The 20,281-nt window shown below is 46.9% G+C and overlaps 2 protein-coding genes across 3 annotated transcripts in view; one reads left to right on the top strand and one right to left on the bottom strand.

The window, feature by feature from the left end:
• Nucleotides 1–16,824, top strand: part of LOC134958090 (FRAS1-related extracellular matrix protein 1-like) — a 120,910-nt gene extending 104,086 nt beyond the window's left edge. Inside the window, exons 9-10 of the mRNA XM_063940448.1 lie at nucleotides 14,195–14,547; nucleotides 16,616–16,824. Coding sequence (XP_063796518.1) covers nucleotides 14,195–14,547; nucleotides 16,616–16,810 — 548 coding nt within the window. The 3' untranslated portion in view covers nucleotides 16,811–16,824. The remainder of the gene's footprint in view (nucleotides 1–14,194; nucleotides 14,548–16,615) is intronic.
• Nucleotides 14,407–19,561, bottom strand: LOC134958093 (cyclin-dependent kinase 5 activator 1-like). 2 transcript variants are annotated; one of them, XM_063940453.1, is made up of 2 exons: nucleotides 18,353–19,561; nucleotides 14,407–14,487 (listed from the first exon to the last, which is right to left on the bottom strand). In XM_063940453.1, the coding sequence occupies exon 1, from the start codon at nucleotides 19,395–19,397 to the stop codon at nucleotides 18,615–18,617; it is 783 nt and encodes a 260-aa protein (XP_063796523.1). In that variant the 5' UTR covers nucleotides 19,398–19,561; the 3' UTR covers nucleotides 14,407–14,487; nucleotides 18,353–18,614. The 2 variants fall into 2 exon arrangements, with proteins under 2 accessions (XP_063796523.1, XP_063796522.1); XM_063940452.1 differs by lacking the exon at nucleotides 14,407–14,487 and adding an exon at nucleotides 16,664–16,748.
• Nucleotides 19,562–20,281: the final 720 nt, after the last annotated feature.

Raw genomic sequence — 20,281 nt, forward strand, 5'->3', positions numbered from 1 at the left:
GAGTCCTCTCCTGCCTGGGATTCTTCCGATGCATCCTTGAGTGTAACGCCTACTGCTGCTGGCGCTGCTGTTGTTGCTGCTGGGAGTTGATCGTCATCCCAGAGGGGAAGTCGGAAGACCACTTGTACTACTTCCAGTAAGCAATTGACTGTCCAACAGTCCTTTGCGAGGAAGATGAAATATCACAGCAGTCATCCTGCTGCAAAGCGGATAACTCAGGTCTTGTCAGCCTGGGTGGTGAGAAACGTGGTTCCAGTATCCACCGTTAATTCACAGGCAACTACAGACTTGATTGAGGTACTGTGTCCCCGGTACCAAATTCCATCTAGGTTCCATTTCTCTAGGCAGGCGATACCGAAAATGTACACAGACCTCAGAAAAAGAGTCACCAGTGTCCTAAAAAATGCAGTTGTACCCAATGTCCACTTAACCACGGACATGTGGACAAGTGGAGCAGGGCAGACTCAGGACCAGAGGCAGAACTCTGGGAGGCAACGGATTCATCTGCCGCCGGGCTCCTGCTCTGAAGGGGGGCACCTCTCCTCCCATTCTGTGACACCATTGAAGTAAGTTAATTGATAGCTGTCGCTGTCTTTTCAGTGGCTGACTTCCTCACTGGTACCATACAAATCACACCCTCTTTATTATACTGAATATACACATTTTACAAGTGTCACACCCAGGATTAGAAACCACAACCTATTACACTGGAAGCAGACACCTTACTGATGAAGCCGTTTGCTCCTGTATAGGAAATATTAGAATTTTAACTATATGAAGTTACTTCTCTGACAATTACACATAACTTCATATTGTTAGAATACTCATGCTTCCTCTACAGGAGCAAATAACTCCATCAGTAAAGTGTCTGCTGTTAGTGTAACAGGTCATGGGTTCTAATCCTGGGTATAACTGCTAAGAAATGTGTGATTTAAAATAAAAGACAATTAAGTGTATAAAACCAGTGTACACACACACACACACACACACACACACACACACACACACACACACACACACACACACACACACACACATATATTTATCTTAATATAGGAAATAGGAGGGCACCAATATTTATCTTGCCTCCTGGCAACTGTGTCGAACTTACACCACTGCTCAGGACTATATGACTGTGACAGCTTACTGGGTAGATGTATTGCCTCCCGCAGCAAGAACAGCAGCGGCGGCACCAGTAGCAGCATCTCGCAAACGCCAACTCGTTCCTAGGCAGGCTACGCTTTGTATCACCGCTTTCCAGAAGAGGCACAAAGCTGAAAACCTCTTACGGTAACTGATGAACATCATCGCAGAATGGCTTACCCCAATTGGACTCTCCTGGGGATTTGTGACATCGGACAACGCCAGCAATATTGTGCGTGCATTACATCTGGGCAAATTCCAGCACGTCCCATGTTTTGCACATACATTGAATTTGGTGGTGCAGAATTATTTAAAAAACGACAGGGGCGTGCAAGAGATGCTGTCGGTGCCCGAAGAATTGCGGGCCACTTTCGGCATTCAGCCACCGCGTGCCGAAGACTGGAGCACCAGCAAACACTCCTGAACCTGCCCTGCCATCATCTGAAGCAAGAGGTGGTAACGAGGTGGAATTCAACCCTCTATATGCTACAGAGGATGGAGGAGCAGCAAAAGGCCATTCAAGCCTATACATGTGCCTACGATATAGGCAAAGGAGGGGGAATGCACCTGACTCAAGCGCAGTGGAGAATGATTTCAACGTTGTGCAAGGTTCTGCAACCCTTTGAACTTGCCACACGTGAAGTCAGTTCAGACACTGCCAGCCTGAGTCAGGTCATTCCCCTCATCAGGCTTTTGCAGAAGAAGCTGGAGACATTGAAGGAGGAGCTAAAACAGAGCGATTCCGCTAGGCATGTGGGACATGTGGATGGAGCCCTTAATTCGCTTAACCAGGATTCACGGGTGGTCAATCTGTTGAAATCAGAGCACTACATTTTGGCCACCGTGCTCGATCCTAGATTTAAAACCTACGTTGGATCTCTCTTTTCGGCAGACACAAGTCTGCAGAGGTTCAAAGACCTGCTGGTGAGAAAATTGTCAAGTCAAGCGGAACGTGACCCGTCAACAGCTCCTCCTTCACATTCTCCCGCAACTGGGGGTGCGAGGAAAAGGCTAAGAATTCCGAGCCCACCCGCTGGCGGTGATGCAGGGCAGTCTGGAGCGAGCGCTGACATCTGGTCCGGACTGAAGGACCTGCCAACGATTACTGACATGTCGTCTACTGTCACTGCATATGATTCTCTCACCATTGAAAGAATGGTGGAGGATTATATGAGTGACCGCATCCAAGTAGGCACGTCAGACAGTCCGTACGTATACTGGCAGGAAAAAGAGGCAATTTGGAGGCCCTTGCAGAAACTGGCTTTATTTTACCTAAATTGCCCACCCTCCAGTGTGTACTCCGAAAGAGTGTTTAGTGCAGCCGCTCACCTTGTCAGCAATCGGCGTACGAGGTTACTTCCAGAAAATGTGGAGAAGATGATGTTTATCAAAATGAATTATAATCAATTCCTCCGTGGAGACATTCACCAGCAATTGCCTCCAGAAAGTACACAGGGACCTGAGATGGTGGATTCCAGTGGGGACGAATTAATAATCTGTGAGGAGGGGGATGTACACAGTGAAAGGGGTGAGGAATTGGACGATGAGGAGGAGGTGGACATCTTGCCTCTGTAGAGCCAGTTTGTGCAAGGAGCGATTGATTTCTTCTTTTTTGGTGGGGGCCCAAACCAACCAGTCATTTCAGTCACAGTTGTGTGGCAGACCCTGTCGCTGAAATGATGGGGTTGTTAAAGTGTGCATGTCCTGTTTATACACCTCTTTTTCTTTCATTTTTCTTTGCATCATGTGCTGTTTGGAGACTATTTTTTGAAGTGCCATCCTGCCTGACACTGCAGTGCCACTCCTAGATGGGCCAGGTGTTTGTGTCGGCCACTTGTGTCGCTTATCTTAGCCATCCAGCGACCTTGGTGCACCTCTTTTTCTCCTTCATCCACTAAGGGCCACTGGAGTGCAGATACAATGGGGAAATAGTAGGTAGTAACTGGGAGCTGGCACTTTAAATTTATAACCATGTGACTAGCTCCTCCCCTACTATGTCCCCCCTCCAACCCAGTCTTAGTTTAGTGCCCGAGGGAGCTGGTTCACTTGGGTTTTATCTGAAGAATTTTTTCTTTATTATTTTTCTTTTTCTTTCTTACACACACAGACTGGCAGCTCTGCCACTGCCAGTCTGCACCGCGGGAGCTGCCGGCGGGGTCCCATCGCAGCTGCGTGCGGCTCGGTATGGGCCCCGGCTGAGGGAGACACTGAGCTCTCCTGAGCTGGCCGGACACCGCTGCGTGCGGCGCGTGTCGGGGCCACTCCACCAGCAGAAGATTCCGGCAGCAAGGCAGCGGTGAGTATCAGTAGCCGGACACCGCTGCGTGCGGCGCGTGTCAGGGCAGCTCCGTCGGCAGAGGATTCCGACAGCAATACGTGGCCGGACACCACTGCGTGCGGCGCGTGTCGGGGCCACTCCATCGGGACAGCGGTGAGAGTGGTCAGATTCCGGACTCTGGAGACAGAGCAGTATGTGTGAGGTACAGCGGTCAGGTTCCGGACTCTGGAGACAGAGCAGTATGGGTGAGGTACATCGGTCAGATTCCGGACTCTGGAGACAGAGCAGTATGGGTGAGGTACAGCGGGTCAGATTCCGGACTCTGGAGACAGAGCAGTATGGGTGAGGTAAAGTGGTCAGATTCCGGACTCTGGAGACAGAGCAGTATGGGTGAGGTACAGTGGTCAGATGTCAGATTCTGTACTCTGGAGACAGAGCAGTATGGGTGAGGTACAGCGGTCAGATTCTGGACTCTGGAGACAGAGCAGTATGGGTGAGGTACAGCGGTCAGATTCCGGACTCTGGAGACAGAGCAGTATGGGTGAGGTACAGTGGTCAGATTCCGGACTCTGGAGACAGAGCAGTATGGGTGAGGTACAGTGGTCAGATGTCAGATACCGGACTCTGGAGACAGAGCAGTATGGGTGGAGTACAGCGGTCAGATTCCGGACTCTGGAGACAGAGCAGTATGGGTGAGGTAAAGTGGTCAGATTCCGGACTCTGGAGACAGAGCAGTATGGGTGAGGTACAGTGGTCAGATTCTGGACTCTGGAGACAGAGCAGTATGGGTGAGGTACAGCCGTCAGATTCCGGACTCTGGAGACATTGCAGTATGGGTGAGGTACAGCGGTCAGATTCCGGACTCTGGAGACAGAGCAGTATGGGTGAGGTACAGCGGTCAGATTCCGGACTCTGGAGACACTGCAGTATGGGTGAGGTACAGCGGTCAGATTCCGGACTCTGGAGACAGAGCAGTATGGGTGAGGTACAGCGGTCAGGTTCCGGACTCTGGAGACAGAGCAGTATGGGTGAGGTACAGCGGTCAGATTCCGGACTCTGGAGACAGAGCAGTATGGGTGAGGTACAACGGTCAGATTCCGGACTCTGGAGATAGAGCAGTATGGGTGAGGTACAGTGGTCCGATGTCAGATTCCGGACTCTGGAGTCAGAGTAGTATGGGTGAAGTACAGCGGTCAGATTCCGGACTCTGGAGAGAGAGCAGTATGGGTGAGGTACAGCGGTCAGATGTCAGATTCCGGACTCTGGAGAGAGAGCAGTATGGGTGAGGTACAGCGGTCAGATGTCGGATTCCGGACTCTGGAGAGAGAGCAGTATGGGTGAGGTACAGCGGTCAGATTCCGGACTCTGGAGACACTGCAGTATGGGTGAGGTACAGCGGTCAGATTCCGGACTCTGGAGACATTGCTGTATGGGTGAGGTACAGCGGTCAGATTCCGGACTCTGGAGACACTGCAGTATGGGTGAGGTACAGCGGTCAGATTCCGGACTCTGGAGTCAGAGTAGTATGGGTGAAGTACAGCGGTCAGATTCCGGACTCTGGAGACAGAGCAGTATGGCTGAGGTACAGCGGTCAGATGTCAGATTCCGGACTCTGGAGACAGAGCAGTATGGGTGAGGTACAGCGGTCAGATGTCAGATTCCGGACTCTGGAGAGAGAGCAGTATGGGTGAGGTACAGCGGTCAGATGTCGGATTCCGGACTTTGGAGAGAGAGCAGTATGGGTGAGGTACAGCGGTCAGATTCCGGACTCTGGAGACAGAGCAGTATGGGTGAGGTACAGCGGTCAGATTCCGGACTCTGGAGACAGAGCAGTATGGGTGAGGTACAGCGGTCAGATTCCGGACTCTGGAGAGAGAGCAGTATGGGTGAGGTACAGCGGTCAGATTCCGGACTCTGGAGACAGAGCAGTATGGCTGAGGTACAGCGGTCAGATGTCAGATTCCGGACTCTGGAGACAGAGCAGTATGGGTGAGGTACAGCGGTCAGATGTCAGATTCCGGACTCTGGAGAGAGAGCAGTATGGGTGAGGTACTGCGGTCAGATGTCGGATTCCGGACTCTGGAGAGAGAGCAGTATGGGTGAGGTACAGCGGTCAGATTCCGGACTCTGGAGACAGAGCAGTATGGGTGAGGTACAGCGGTCAGATTCCGGACTCTGGAGAGAGAGCAGTATGGGTGAGGTACAGCGGTCAGATTCCGGACTCTGGAGACAGAGCAGTATGTGTGAGGTACAGCGGTCAGATTCCGGACTCTGGAGACAGAGCAATATGGGATGATGTACAGAAACTGGTGTATCTATGGGGGTCATTCTGACCTGATCGCTCGCTGTAGTTCATCGCAGTGCAGCGATCAGGTTAGAAGTGCGCATCCGCTGGCGGCTGTCGTTGCCTAGCGATCGCCTCTGCCTGATTGACAGGCAGAGGCGTTCGCTGGGTGGCACAGCGGCGTTTGGTTGCTGTTTTGTGGGCATGGTCCGGTCAGCGCAGGCAACGCTGGACCGTTCGGGGGGCGGGCCGCAGCTGCTGCGTGATGTCACACGCAGCCGCTGCGACCTGGGCAGCAACACGTAGCTCCCGGCCAGCACGCAAAAGCTTCGCTGGCCTGAAGAGCAAAAGCATTGCTGCTGTGTGATGCTTTTGCACTTCTACGGGAAGGGGGGGACGTGCCTGACGTGGAGCAGACTAGCCCTGTGCTGGGCATCCCCCCCAGTGTGCCTGAATTAGGCATTATAATGGGTGCAATGCACACAGATTCCCGGGGGCCAGGGCGGCTCACACCACACACCCTGCACCTATGTTTTCATTACTTACCATGCAGAGTCACGCACAGAAATCACCGGGAAAATGGCACCGGCATTAAACTCTGGGACATCGCTAGGGTCTCCTAGTGACCCTAGTGCTGTCGGCTAGAGAGTAGTGGGTCCGGATGGAGACTGCACACAGGCCTCCTCCTCTCTTGATGCGCCCCTGGGTACAGCAGTTAGATTCCAGACTCCAGAGACAGAGCACGATGGGCTGAGGTAAGTTAACCTCAGGGGAAGTACTGTGGGAGCGGGATGTGAGGTGTGTGTAGGTGTGGATGCATGAGAGCACAATTTTTGGTGGGGACCGACCACAAGTCAGTTGCCCTGCCCTCCGTGTGAGAACTTTATACTGGTCAGAGCCACAGCTGAACAATGATGAGGGGACAGGGGGCCGCCGGGACCAGGAAGAAGCCGAGTTCACCCGCGCATACTAAGGACGCATTGGCGGCTGTCTAGTTTGCTGTACCAGGCACCCTGCAAGCCAAGTTATGGTGCAGCTGTTGTCCACACACAGATCAGCCACTTTGTGCCTCATGCCTCACTGGTACATAATGAAATGATAGCCTACATTTCTATATTCCTATTCCCATTGGATCTGCACTCTTGTGACTTTCCCTGGTGATGTTTGAGGTGGAGATGGTAGGTAAGTTAACTATACAGTATTTCATTAAAATAAAACATGTTCATGTTTGTGGTTTCATGTATTGCTCTAGTATAATAGGAGCGTGACAGTAGCTGTGACATAACATCAGAAAGGCCGGGAAACTCTACACTGCTGAGTCACTCATACTGTAGATCCTATAAGAGACTGTAACGCAGAATCAGTGCACTGGAGGTATACATAAAGCACATATGGATATAGCGCGCAGTGGCGCACACAGGGGGGGGGGTTCCGAGTACCTGGAAACCCCCCCTGATAACCCCAAAAAATGTTTTGAGACGGAGACACAGCTGTCTCCGTCTCAACAAAAGCAAAAATCGCGATCGCGGACGGAGCTGCAGCAAGAGCAGAGAGCTATGCAGCTCTCTGCTTAGAGAATGTCCCGGGTGCCGGGGGAGCTGCTGGCTGCGCATGCTCAGCCACAGCAGCTCCCTCCCACTCACTCTGCCTCACGCTGCCGTGGCCGCCCCTCTGTAAGTAAGTTTGAAATCATTGTTTAAGTGTGTTTTTGTATGATATGAATGCATGTATGTATCATGCTTGCCTACCTGACCCTCTCCATGAGGGAGAAAATGCTATGTTCCTGGACTTTCCTGGTAATGTATGATTGCCATCACCTGTGGTGAAACACCTTTCTTATCAATTAACTAGCTCACCACAGGTGATGACAATCATACATTACCAGGAAAGTCCAGGAACAGAGCATTTTCTCCCTCATGGAGAGGGTCAGGTAGGCAAGTATGGTATGTATGTATGTGTGTATGTATGTGTGTTTACATGTGTGAGTTTGTGAAAAAAAAAAAAAATATATATATATATATAAAACCGGTAATCCTCCTTAGGTCCTGTGATAAGACCTCTATTGAAGAAAAATAGGCGGCACTCCAGGGACTTAAATAAAGTCAAACTGTATTCAAAAAATACATTTCATGATGCAAAAAACAACGTTTCAAGGCTCTTTGGCCTTTTCATCTGGTTATGCATTATAGGTGAGATCAATAAACAAAATACCTCTGTTTTTTTTTTTTCACCTCACCTATAATGCATAACCTGATGGAAAGGCTGTAGAACCTTGAAACGTTGTTTTTTGATCCATGAAATATTTTTTTCTTAATACAGTTTGACTTTATTTAAGTCCTTGGAGTGCCACCTATTTTTCTTCCAATAGAGGTCCTATCACAGGACCCAAGGAGGATTACCAGATATATTAATTTCAGGAGGCCACCCTGGCATCTTTGCTTTTTATCATCCAGAGTGCCAGACGCCCACACAAATATATATATATATATATATCTCTATCTATCTATCTATCTGCAAATGATGAATGGCACGTCAGAATCAGATAAAATGTACGGAAGCAGGATGGCACTCATAGAGACTAGTAAACCATAGAAAATCAGCACAGAACGCTGTAGCTGTACGTCAACGTTTCAGAGTTAGACTCTTTTAAAGGAGTCTAACTGTGAAACGTTGACAAACAGCTTCAGCGTCCTGTGCTGATTTTCTATGGTTTACCAGTCTCAATGAGTGCCGTCCTGCCTCCGTACATATATATGTATGTTTGTGTGTGTGTATATATCTATATATATATATTTATTACACATACCTGCGCATATACATACACACCCACCCACCCACCCACGGAAACCCCCCTCGCTAAATCCTGCGTTTGCCACTGTAGCGGGGTGCATTTAGCATCCCGATGGGTATCCGGTTGACAGATAGACAGTCAATAGATAGACACCATATGTTAACAGACATTAGGTCGACAGGGTCAAAAGATCGACATGAAAATGGTCTACATAAAAAAGATAGACACCATGTTTTTGGACTATTTTATACCTTCTCTATCCATGTCGGCATAGAGTTGGTTATAAACCTTGTGGAGACGGGATGCCTTTCTACAGTTGGGGGTCCCAGATGACAAAACTATCCACACAAACCACAAAAATGCAAAAAACATGGTGTCTACCTTCTTTTGTCAACAATTTTCATGTCGACCTTTTGACCCTATCGACCTTTTGTACTATCTACCCTTTTTTCATGTCGACCTTTGACCCTGTCGGCCTTTTGTACTGTCTACTAGACACTGTCTATCTATCATCCCACACCCATCCCGATGGACGAGAAGCCCGGCGGTCAGATGGCGCCACCTCTGGAGGGTTAGGGTAGGAAAGTTTGGGGGGGGGGGGGGGGGGGGGGAGTAAAAATACTTACCCCCTCTGACGTCGGGATACCCCCTCTGTCATGTGACTGCCGGCATCCTGACGACCAGGATAACATACCAAAACCCAATATAGCTAATGGCAGAATATTCATATTTCATTCTCTATTCTACCCCAACACTTTTATGTGTATCCACAAAACTCTGGAATATTTACTTGAAGAATGACGGTTTGGAAGAAAATAACGAATTCCTTAAAATATTACTGAAGACGCCGAAGAATGCGGTACTGGGAAGGAACAGCGAGGCCACGGTGGAAATCATGGATCCAAGAGGAGGTGAGGATGGATTTGGAGGGAGGTAAAAGGTTTTGATCTGAATCAATTAACAGAAAACGTTGTTTAATAAATGTGCGCTAGTCCATCTTATCAGCCAATCAGAAGAACTCTGAGCTGCCATTGCTTGATGCTTGGAGAAACCCGGGCTCCATCTTTGGTTAGGCCTGTGGAACAATTAATTTCCTGCTTTTACGTTGTTTTTTTTCTCATTAGATCAGTGATGATTATGAATATTATTATAGTTTATAATGCTGGTAGTGGTTGAATTCAGGAAACGTCTCTCCTCCACCTGGATATGAGACAGGTCATTACCAAAAGTACAACATTGCAGGATAACGCGGTGAAAATGCTTTTTCCTCCTGTCATCCGCCTAAAACCAGTAAAGTTGTTCTACCCTGAGCATTGCCAAACAGCCAATCATAAGTGGCTCACCAGCGCAGGTGTCTGTCGCAGTCATCACCTGGTATTCGCACCTGCCGTGTCCACCAGCAAATAATGCGGCTTACCAAGATGTATACGATTCTATCTCCCAGTCCACGTCGTTCGCAATTGCGCAAACATGACCTTACTGTACTTGGGTTGGCCCCTCCCCATTCCAGCCTTCCAGGCACTGGCAGGCAAAACTCGCAAACTCACACAAATATGGTTGTGCACAGTGGAAAATCACTGAAGACACAGCATACACATTGGCGCAGTATTAAACCAACATCAGCCCCTTATACCACGATTCTCCTTCTCCGCATAAATGTACAAGTAAATCAATTGATGAACAGTATAAGGGGTTTAACCATGAAGCAGTGAAAAGAGTGGAGAAGTTGTCCTTGGCAACCAATCAGCTGCCACGTGTCATTTTATAGAATGCATTTTATAAATGTTACCACAACACTGATTGGTTGCCATGTGCCAACTTCTCCACTGGCTCACTTCTCCACTCTTTTCACTGCTTCATGAATAGACCTAAAGATCTGGATGCACGAAGCTACTGTATAAATGTATTTCATCCCAAAAAGTCTCTTCCTGAGCGTCTTTAGAGATTATCAGTTACTTATATTTACAGAACGTCCTACAGATTAATGACCAAGAGCACCTCATACTGTAGTTATAGACCAGAACGGGATCCATTATTCTGACCCCTTAAGACACGGCCCTCCTATCCAGGGTTGGGGGGGCTCAGGGGAAACCCCCGCTGGGCACCACTGCCTGGGACCACACCCTCCACCTATGGGGATCAGGTTCCAGACTGTGCATTTGAATGGTAAAGTATACATATGTTACCTTATACTGCACAGGACTATGGGCCCTCATTCCGAGTTGTTCGCTCGGTAAAAATCTTCGCATCGCAGCGATTTTCCGCTTAATGCGCATGTGCAATGTTCGCACTGCGACTGCGCCAAGTAAATTTGCTATGCACTTAGTAATTTTACTCACGGCTTTTTCATCGTTCTGGCGATCGTAATGTGATTGACAGGAAATGGGTGTTGCTGGGCGGAAACAGGCCGTTTTATGGGCGTGTGGGGAAAAACGCTACCGTTTCCGGAAAAAACGCAGGAGTGGCCGGAGAAACGGAGGAGTGTCTGGGCGAACGCTGGGTGTGTTTGTGACGTCAAACAAGGAACGACAAGCACTGAAATGATCGCAGATGCCGAGTAAGTCTGAAGCTACTCAGAAACTGCTACGAGGTGTGTAATCGCAATATTGCGAATACATCGTTCGCAATTTTAAGATGCTAAGATTCACTCCCAGTAGGCGGCGGCTTAGCATGAGCAAATCTGCTAAAATCCGCTTGCGAGCGAACAACTCGGAATGACCTCCATGGTGTATTCTCTACAGTGTATTATTGTTATTAACCTGGTACATTATCATAATGTACCTGCATTAGTCGTATTTACTATATATATTTATCAAGAGGTCCAGACCATGCACTCTCTAATGGATAGCCTAGCATCTATGGCAGCTGACCACACCCCCTCTGGAGACTGGCCACACCCCTAAACACAGGCCCCTACCACTACATTACCCTGGTGGGCCCTTTATGCCCCAGACCGACACTGCTCCTGTCCCTACGAATATCACAGGCAATATGTCAGAAGAAGGTGTATTTGTCTATGTATTAATTTAGCCTCGAATGTGTACATTTTACTGTAACTCTTTGATGTCTGTAATAAAAATGAAAGAGAGAAAAAAATTAAAAGCAGAAAAAGCCCCCACATTTATTTGTTACCTGACGTGAGTCCTATTTCCTGCGCCGTTCTGTCGCCCCTCCTCAGGGTACATCGCACCCTAACTCATCCCAGGCCTGTTGTTTCCTTTGTAAGTGACGTGCTGAATGGTCTACATTTTACGTGTTTGGGTTTAAAGGGATTAAAATCACCTGCTGCTTTTGATATGCTAAACACGATATAATTCAAACCATAGCGTAAGTGTAAACAGAGGCGCCCTGCGGAAAGGAGCTGAGATACAGATATCCTGTGCCGGAATCAATGATAAGCCATAGTCTTGTTCAAGAGTGACACCCAGTGGACATGCAGTATAACTATGTGTCCTATGTTGGTCCTGTTCGAAACTATAAATCTAATAATATGTATTATAGTAGGAAGCTCATTGCTTTTGTCATTAGTTTAAGGAAACAGTAGGATATAGTGGCCTTCACTGGTACATAAGAACACAGTGGGGCAGAAGTATTAACCTGGAGAAGTTATATAATAAGTGGAAGGTGATAATGTACCAGCCAATCAGATCCTGACTTTCAATTTACATATTGGAGCTGATTGGCTGGTGCGTTATTACCGTGCAATTATCACTTCTTTATCACTTCTCCAGGTTTAATACACTTGCCCCAATGTATTGCATATGCTGTCGCTTGCTATTTTATACAGGCTGAGCTTCTTACCAAACTGAAAGACGCAGGAGACTGGAAAGCTAAATTCTGGCTGCAGAACCTCAGTATTTACCATATCTAGGGCAGTAACAAACTGATAAATAGGAATGGAACCAGCAACCACTAAAGAATATATATGTATATGATCCACTTTGTGGGTCTGGTTAATCATTATGCTGTTTTGTATACATTATAGTTTCCTTGTAATCCAGGTCTACGTAGAGAAACTCACTTTATAGCCCTCTGTGTAAAAAACACGGAGAAACATGTCTAATCTGTATATGATTGTCTATTTGGAGAATGATGTGTGGATTTCCTAATCTATAATTACTGCCATCCTGCAGTGGGCCCCTTGATCTGATTTTGCAAGCCCTCTAATCCACAATCTGATGCCTTGTGTCCTAATACTTGACTGTGCTATTAGGATGCTCTCTCTATTGTGCCATTATCTCTAGAATACTTTCTGTATCGTATATCAGTCACTAGAATGTGTTCTGTATTGTATAAGTGTCACTAGAATGCTCTCTGTATCGTATACCAGTCACTAGAATGTGTTTTGTATTGTATACCAGCCACTGGAATGCTCCGTGTATTGTATATCAGTCACAAGAATGTGTTCTGTATTCTATGTGTCACTAGAATGCTTCTTGTATTGTATACCAGTCACTAGAATGTGTTCTGTATTGTGTGTAACTAGAATGCCCTCTGCATCGTATACCAGTCACTAGAATGTGTTCTGTATTGTCTAAGTGTCACTAGAATGCCCTCTGCATCATATACCAGTCACTAGAATGTGTTCTGTATTGTATAAGTGCCACTAGAATGCCCTCTGCATCGTATACCAGTCACTAGAATGTGTTCTGTATTGTATAAGTGTCACTAGAATGCTCTCTGTACACATACCTCCGAACATCGGCACCTTGTAAAAAAAAAGGACACAAAGGGGCGTGGCCTATAGAAAGGGGGCGTGGCTTTGTGGGCATCGCCGCGCTCAATGTCAGGATTTTGACTGTTTGGATTCCAGCGTCAGTATTTCGATAGCCGGGATCCTGACTGTCGGGAAATCCTACTTCATCCAAACAGAGTATCCAGTGAGTGCCAGGAGCCTCCCAATTGCATTGTATTGTATAAGGGTCAGTAGGATGCTCTCTGTATGATGTAGAGGTCACTAGAGTGCTCCATGCATTGCACATAGGTCAGTGGAATTCTTTTTGATACTGAGGTCACTAGAGGGCTCCCTGAATTGTATATAGATCAGTAGGAAGCTCTAAGTTTGATGTAGAGGCCAATAGAATGCTCCGTGCATTGTATATATGTCAGTAGGATGCTCTCTATGTAGCACATAGTAAGTATGTCAGTAGGATGCTCTCTATGTAGTAGAGAGGTCCCTAGAGTGCTCCCTGTATTGTAGTACAGAGGTCCCTAGAGTGCTCCCTATATTGTATATGGATCAGTAGGATATTCTGGACAGTGAATACTAATAAGATGTGGCTGCACTATATTTGATTATCTAAAAAATTAAATTTCAATATATTACATATCACATTAGATAAATTACGCTCTGATCTCTCTGACCATTACCATATTTTCATATTTTGCTGCTGTCTGTTTTGCGCGCAAGGGTCTCCCTAATATTCATTGTCCATGGTTGACATGTCAGCATGAATCATGGTCACTGCTGAAAGACACCAGTCACTGTGGACAACTGGATAGGTGTGTTCTGGGGGAACCTGACACTCGAGGCTGGGACACAGAGCTAAAAAGGGGTATTTTGTGGGAAATATAGAAATTGTCAGGTCCCTATGCACTAACACTAATTGTAGGCCGAAGCCTGGGCTCGAGTTGCCCCAGAATGACACAAAGCCTGTAATTTGATGCATGAAACAATAACATTTGTATTTTTCCCAAGGTCAATGCAGAGCCCGAAATGTGAACACAAGAGAGGTGTCCTTACACGCAGGACACGTCGGCAGCCCCGCAAGGCAGCACCTCAGCAATGACAGGGAGAAATCTTCCTACGACGCTGGAATTTCATCTCCAAAGATCACCCAGATCCTCCTGCCCAACACGCGTGCATCCGAGCATTCCAGAAGCCATCTTTATCATTCCGGCCCGGACTCCGGCAGCGAGCTACCCTCACGTCGCCCAGGGCAACAGCTACATCTCCCTGGAAGCAGCGTTCTCGTACGTTCATTTAACTTTCTTAAAAGAAAAAAAGGAAGAAAAAAAAAAGCATTAATAACTCTAGGAATAAATGAGAAGGTATAACTTATTCCTAATTGATAGTGTTCTTCCCAGCAAATGAAAAACTTATATGGATTATTGCACAAATCTAATTATCTAATTACGCTGCTTCAGGTTTGGTAAGTGGTTAAAATAAATTGAGCTCGCAGTTGACATTCTGTCTTAAGAGTGCTTGGGCCTCGGTTGGCTATTTAATTAGAGCAGCCTGATGAAGATGACACGAGTTCTGTGATGAGATTAAGACCCTTATTGAGGGGAGTGGTAAAAAGCATATTTAGGTCTCCTATAATTCAATATTAAAGATGATGAAGCTTTTAGAGATAATTTCTTTCTGCATTTAGCTAGTTGCCAACGTCTGTTTTTTCTTTCTTTTTTTCAAATATATATTTTGCAACAACTCAAACGATGGCTGAAACAGAAGCTCGCAAACTCCATGTACGAGGCATTTACCTATGTGTGCATGTTACATTGTATATTCCTCTACAGCAGCTCTATAATGCAAAGATGCCACCGCACACTTGCGTTTCTACCTCTGCGTTTTGGATTTGCACACATCGTAGAGCTGCATTATCACCTAGGGGGTCATTCCGAGTTGATCGCTCGCTGACGATTTTCGCAGCACAGCGATCAGGTGAAAAAATGGCATTTATGCGCATGCGTATGCCCCGCAATGCGCACACGCGACATACGGGTTCAAAGCTCTTTGTGGTTGTGCTCAGGTTCTAGCTAAGTTTTTCTTCGCACTGGCGGCCGCAAAAAGATTGACAGGAAGGGGGCGTTTCTGGGTGTCAACTGACCGTTTTCAGGGAGTGTTTGCAAAAACGCAGGCGTGTCTGCAAAAACGCAGGCGTGGCTGGGCGTTCGCTGGGCGGGTGTGTGACGTCAAATCCGGACACAAATAGGCTGAAGTGATCGCAAACGCTGAGTAGGTTCAGAGCTACTCTGAAACCGCACAAACTGTTTTTGCAGAGCTCGGCTGCACATGCGTTCGCACTTCTGCTAAGCTAAAATACCCTCCCCAGTGGGCGGCGGCATAGCGTTTGCACGGCTGCTTTAACTAGCTAGCGAGCAATCAACTCGGAATGACCCCCCTAATATCCACGTTGTCACCTCTTATCAGCCTCTAAAGGTGCAAGATATGTGCAACTGTAAATATGGATGCAAGTGGGGCCAAGGTGCAATAGTGCGGTCACCAACAGGCTACGTCATGCAAATGCATTTATGTATATCTCTAAATCAGCTACCGATCGTTTATTTAAAAATCGCGATACTGTATAAAAAAAAAAAAAACAGTATGTGTGTGCATGGGAGTCATTTAATAGAGTCCGAGACGTCAGAAGCAGTGCGATTGCTGCAGATTTAACGAAAAAGAGAAAGTTGGATCTTGCCGTTTAAATTATTGGCGCTTTAAATCGTCAGCCCAGATCGCTGGAATCGCACTGCTTCTGTAAATTCATACCCTATTACATAGCCCCCTATACAGGTATGTGGCAGGCTATAAAGATCTGCATGGAAATCTCCATATCCCTGCACTATTATGATTATATTGTATATAAGAATCAATAGGTTAGTACAGGGGTTCTCAAACTCGGTCCTCAGGACCCCACACAGTGCATGTTTTGCAGGTAACCCAGCAGGTGCACAGGTGAATTAATTACTCACTGACACTTTTTAAAAGGTCCACAGGTGGAGCTAATTATTTCACTTGTGATTTTGTGAGGAGACCTGCAAAACATGCACTGTGTGGGGTCCTGAGGACCGAGTTTGAGAACCTGTGGGTTAGTATATTAGAAGTGACACGGAAAAGTAAAATCCAACAGTTTTTGTGCCCACATCTGACATATTTGCAGAAAATAAATGTGTTTGCAGCTTTAGAAATCATTCAGAGAGCCCCATAAAATGTTCCTACTGTAAATGCACTGAAATGCAGTATGTTAATTATACAGCCCCTGTTGCTGACACAGTAGAGTCAGCCCATGAACCGATATATCTAAGGATGCATTCTCAGACATGACGCAGAATATTGTCTGCTTCTGCAAAAAAATATCCCCCATTGTGTCTAACCTGTTGTGTATTGTTGTTGTAGTATCACGGGATCATCCCAATGAGCGGACCTCAACCGACCAATAGGAGAGGAGATGTCTGGCTGGTTGGCGCTGGGCCAAGTCTTTCTCAAGATCCTGAGGAGCGCCCCCTGCAGGACTCTGCTCCACTGGACTCTGTGCACAAGTCAAGTAATGAGACACAGCAGATACGGGTACAGCAAATGCTCAAATCGTAATCGTGCGGCGTAATCATGGTAAACAACTTTGACTAAATGCAGAATTTTAGCATATACAATCTCTGAATAACTGAAAAGAAAAGGCCAACACTTTGTTTGATGGGGAATTTCAGTGACGTTGATTAATTATGTTGATTGCTGCACAGTGACGATAAAAGGGAAGATTTTTCAAAGCTTGGAGAGAGGGGTCTATTTACTAAGCCTTGGACGGAGATAAAGTCTCAGCCAATCAGCTCCTAACTGTCATTTTTCAAACACGGCCTGTGACATGGCAGTTAGGAGCTGATTGGTTAGTACTTTATCTCCGTCCACTTTCTCTCTCCAAGGGTTAGTAAATAGACCTCCATGTACCAGACAACCAGCACCTAACTGCCATGTTACAGGCTGTGTTGGAAAAATTATGGTTAGGAGCTGGTTAGCTGGTACTTTATCCCTCTCCAAACTTTGATAAATCTCCCCCAAAAGGAGAGTAGCCTATTTCTCTGACTCACGTCTGCGTTCCTATTTACATTTACTGGATACCTCTGGTTAGTCTTATAGACATTGGGGCAAATTTACTAAGATGGGAGTTCTATTTAAGATGGGATATTACCCATAGCAACCAATCAGATTACAGGTATTATCTTCTAGAAGGTGCTAGATAAATGAGAAGTAGAATCTGATTGGTTGCTATGGGCAACATCCCATCTTAAATAGAACTCCCATCTTAGTAAATTTACCCCCTTGATACTATTATTCTCTGGAATCCATCTAATACCACTTAGGAAACTATTTCTCCTAAGGTAGTGTAACCCCAGCTGGAGCCCATGGGGCTGGTACGTGCAGCTGTTATTCCCGGGGTTCCTCCCTGGGGTGACAACTGGGTTTTGTGGGTGGAATTATGGTTTATGATTATTGGTCTTCTCACTCACGTCACACCCCCTCCGCAGACACCTAAGCTTAGCTGACATGAATTAGAGAAGCGTCAGGGCCACAGGAAGATAGCTGTTTTGAGCAAGCCTCAGTGCTACAGCTAGGGGGAGGGCCAGGCAGTGCCATAACTAGGGGTGAGCGACCAATTCTGCCAGGATACAAGGCAGAGGAGGCACCTGTATTTGGCTTGCAGGGTACCTGGAACACTCCTTGCAGGCTGGAGAGCCTACCAGTGCATCCTTAGGGCATGGCCAGTGCTCGTGGTCCTACCTCCGTCTTCTGTGACGTCTTGGTGTCACGTGCTGGGGCAGCAGGGCTGTACCAGGGCGCATTACTGCTATAGGAGAAATGTTCCCTAGGTGGTAGTGCAGCTTTAAATAAGAAGAACTAATAAGAAGAACTAAGGGGTCTACTCATGAAGCAGTGAAAAGTGTGGAAAAGTGAGCCAGTGGGGAAGTTGCCCGGGGCAACCAGTCAGTGTTGTGATAATATTTATAAAGTGCATTCTATAAAATCATACGTAGCAGCTAATTGGTTGCCATGGACAACTTCTCCACTGGCTCACTTCTCCACACTTTTTAGCTGGGTGTTATGGTTCATTCGCCACGGAAACCACCCCTTCCCATTTACCTGGGCTTGGGACCGGCTATGAAGGTCACATAGGCTGGATTGGTGGGAGATCTTGCTTTGTGTGGAGCACAGGCTGTCTATGGCGCACAGCCTGGAGCTGATGATGGAGCTTGTGGTGTATGGTGCAGAGCCTGGAGCTGATAGCAAGATAGCAGGAGACGTTGTTCTGGCAATGACTTCTCTTCCATAGCTGGTTTAAAGTCAGGTGATATAGGCCAAGGTGACGTCATCCATATTCTGACAGCTTGGATGGACATGATGTTTAAGCCATATTTGTGTTCTCCTGTCCACCCTCAGCTCTGAGATCATTAAAGACCTCTGTGAAATATTCAAGGTCGGCATTGATGCGCAGCATCTTTGAGCTCATCTGGTTAATCACAGAGAGGCAACGGCTCCAGAAGGCCTCCTTTGAGCTTTCGACCAGGAAAGGCCTCAGTGGGTAGGTGGTCTCACTGCCCATGTATGTGAAAGCCAGGTACAGGCATGTTGACATATGTGCCTGTAGTTCTTGCTCGTTGTCCAGCTCTGATGAAATGACTTCTCGGCAGAGCATGTATAGAAAGACGACATTGCCTGGGGTAAGAAAGCCTACTGGCTGTTCCCATCCAGTGAGAAGCTTGTCTATATATGTCATCCATGAAATGATGTTTGTTGGTGACAGATTCTTCATCTTGTCACATCTCCGGCATATGAACTCCCCAAGATTGCTCAGGAGCTCGCTGGTGGTTGCCCGCACCATCTGGCATTTTGGAGACGCAGATCTCTTCCCAAAAGTATTATCTGTGGCCTGGGTGAAGTTTGTTAAGTCAACGCACGACAGGGAACTCTTTAGGCTGTCACTGACGAGGTGGGTGACATCGGTTTGGCCAGCTTTGGGTTGTCTCCGTTTGGTCATAAGGCGTCTAAAGCACCAGAGGAGCGATCGTCTCTCACCAGATCTTCCGGTCACGCTGTCCAGGACAGCAGGGCGATGGGCCCCAGTTGATGACTCTTCATCCGGTAGGCTTGCCTTGCGGCAGCACGAGAATGGGAAACCGTTCCACATTCTTATTCAAGATCTTCTTCTCTATCTGCGAAACCTGCAAACAAAATATCTGCAAGAATCAAGTTTTGGATTCAGACTGCGGTGGCTCTGACTGCGGAAAGCAATCAGATAGATACGGTCTGTCTCCTTCACTGTCCCATTAAGGGTTGAGCAGCAGCTGGGCCAGCAGGTTGTATTTATAGGCTTCCCTGCTTACAGTGGCATTGTGACACGTTTGTGACACACGTGGCTGTTATGATGCGTTATGCAAATGAGCTGCTGGTCACATGGAGGCAATTCAACAAGTGTTGAAAACTGGTGACATATAGAAAGTGTTATCACCTTATTACAGCCCTGTAAGGAAAGGAGTATGTGTAAAATAAACTATAGAGAAGTAGATAGGATATTGGAATAATCTGAACGCTAATTGGTTGAAAATAAACAAATGCATAAACAATGTTTCCTTCAGTAACGGCTCCATTCAGCTCCTCCTACTCTTCCTTTGTGTCAAGAAAAATGATTTGTTGTTTATAAAATAATATAACGGCAGATGCGTTCCGGTCTGCGGACGGAACGCTGCGACAATAGCGGGTCACTGGCTGTGTCCAGAGGTGTAGCTAGGTGCCATGGTGCCCGGAGCATGGATATGTTTCGGTGCCCCCCACCCCTGTACTTAATTGGAGGCATGGCCAACATGTGGGGGCATGTTACACTTGAAAAGAAAACAAAAGACAAAAATCCTAAATTGGTGTCCAACATCATGCTCCTGCTCTCCCAGTATAATGTCAAATGGCGCTGCATGTCCGCGTAAAACAATCAATATATAATGCAAGTGTGCCGCACTCCTGGCGACTAAACAGACAACTTTAAAACGGCATAGGTGCGGCAACGTTTCAGTGCCCTTT

Source organism: Pseudophryne corroboree, chromosome 9, assembly GCF_028390025.1.
Source record: "Pseudophryne corroboree isolate aPseCor3 chromosome 9, aPseCor3.hap2, whole genome shotgun sequence".
Classification (NCBI taxonomy): domain Eukaryota; kingdom Metazoa; phylum Chordata; class Amphibia; order Anura; family Myobatrachidae; genus Pseudophryne; species Pseudophryne corroboree.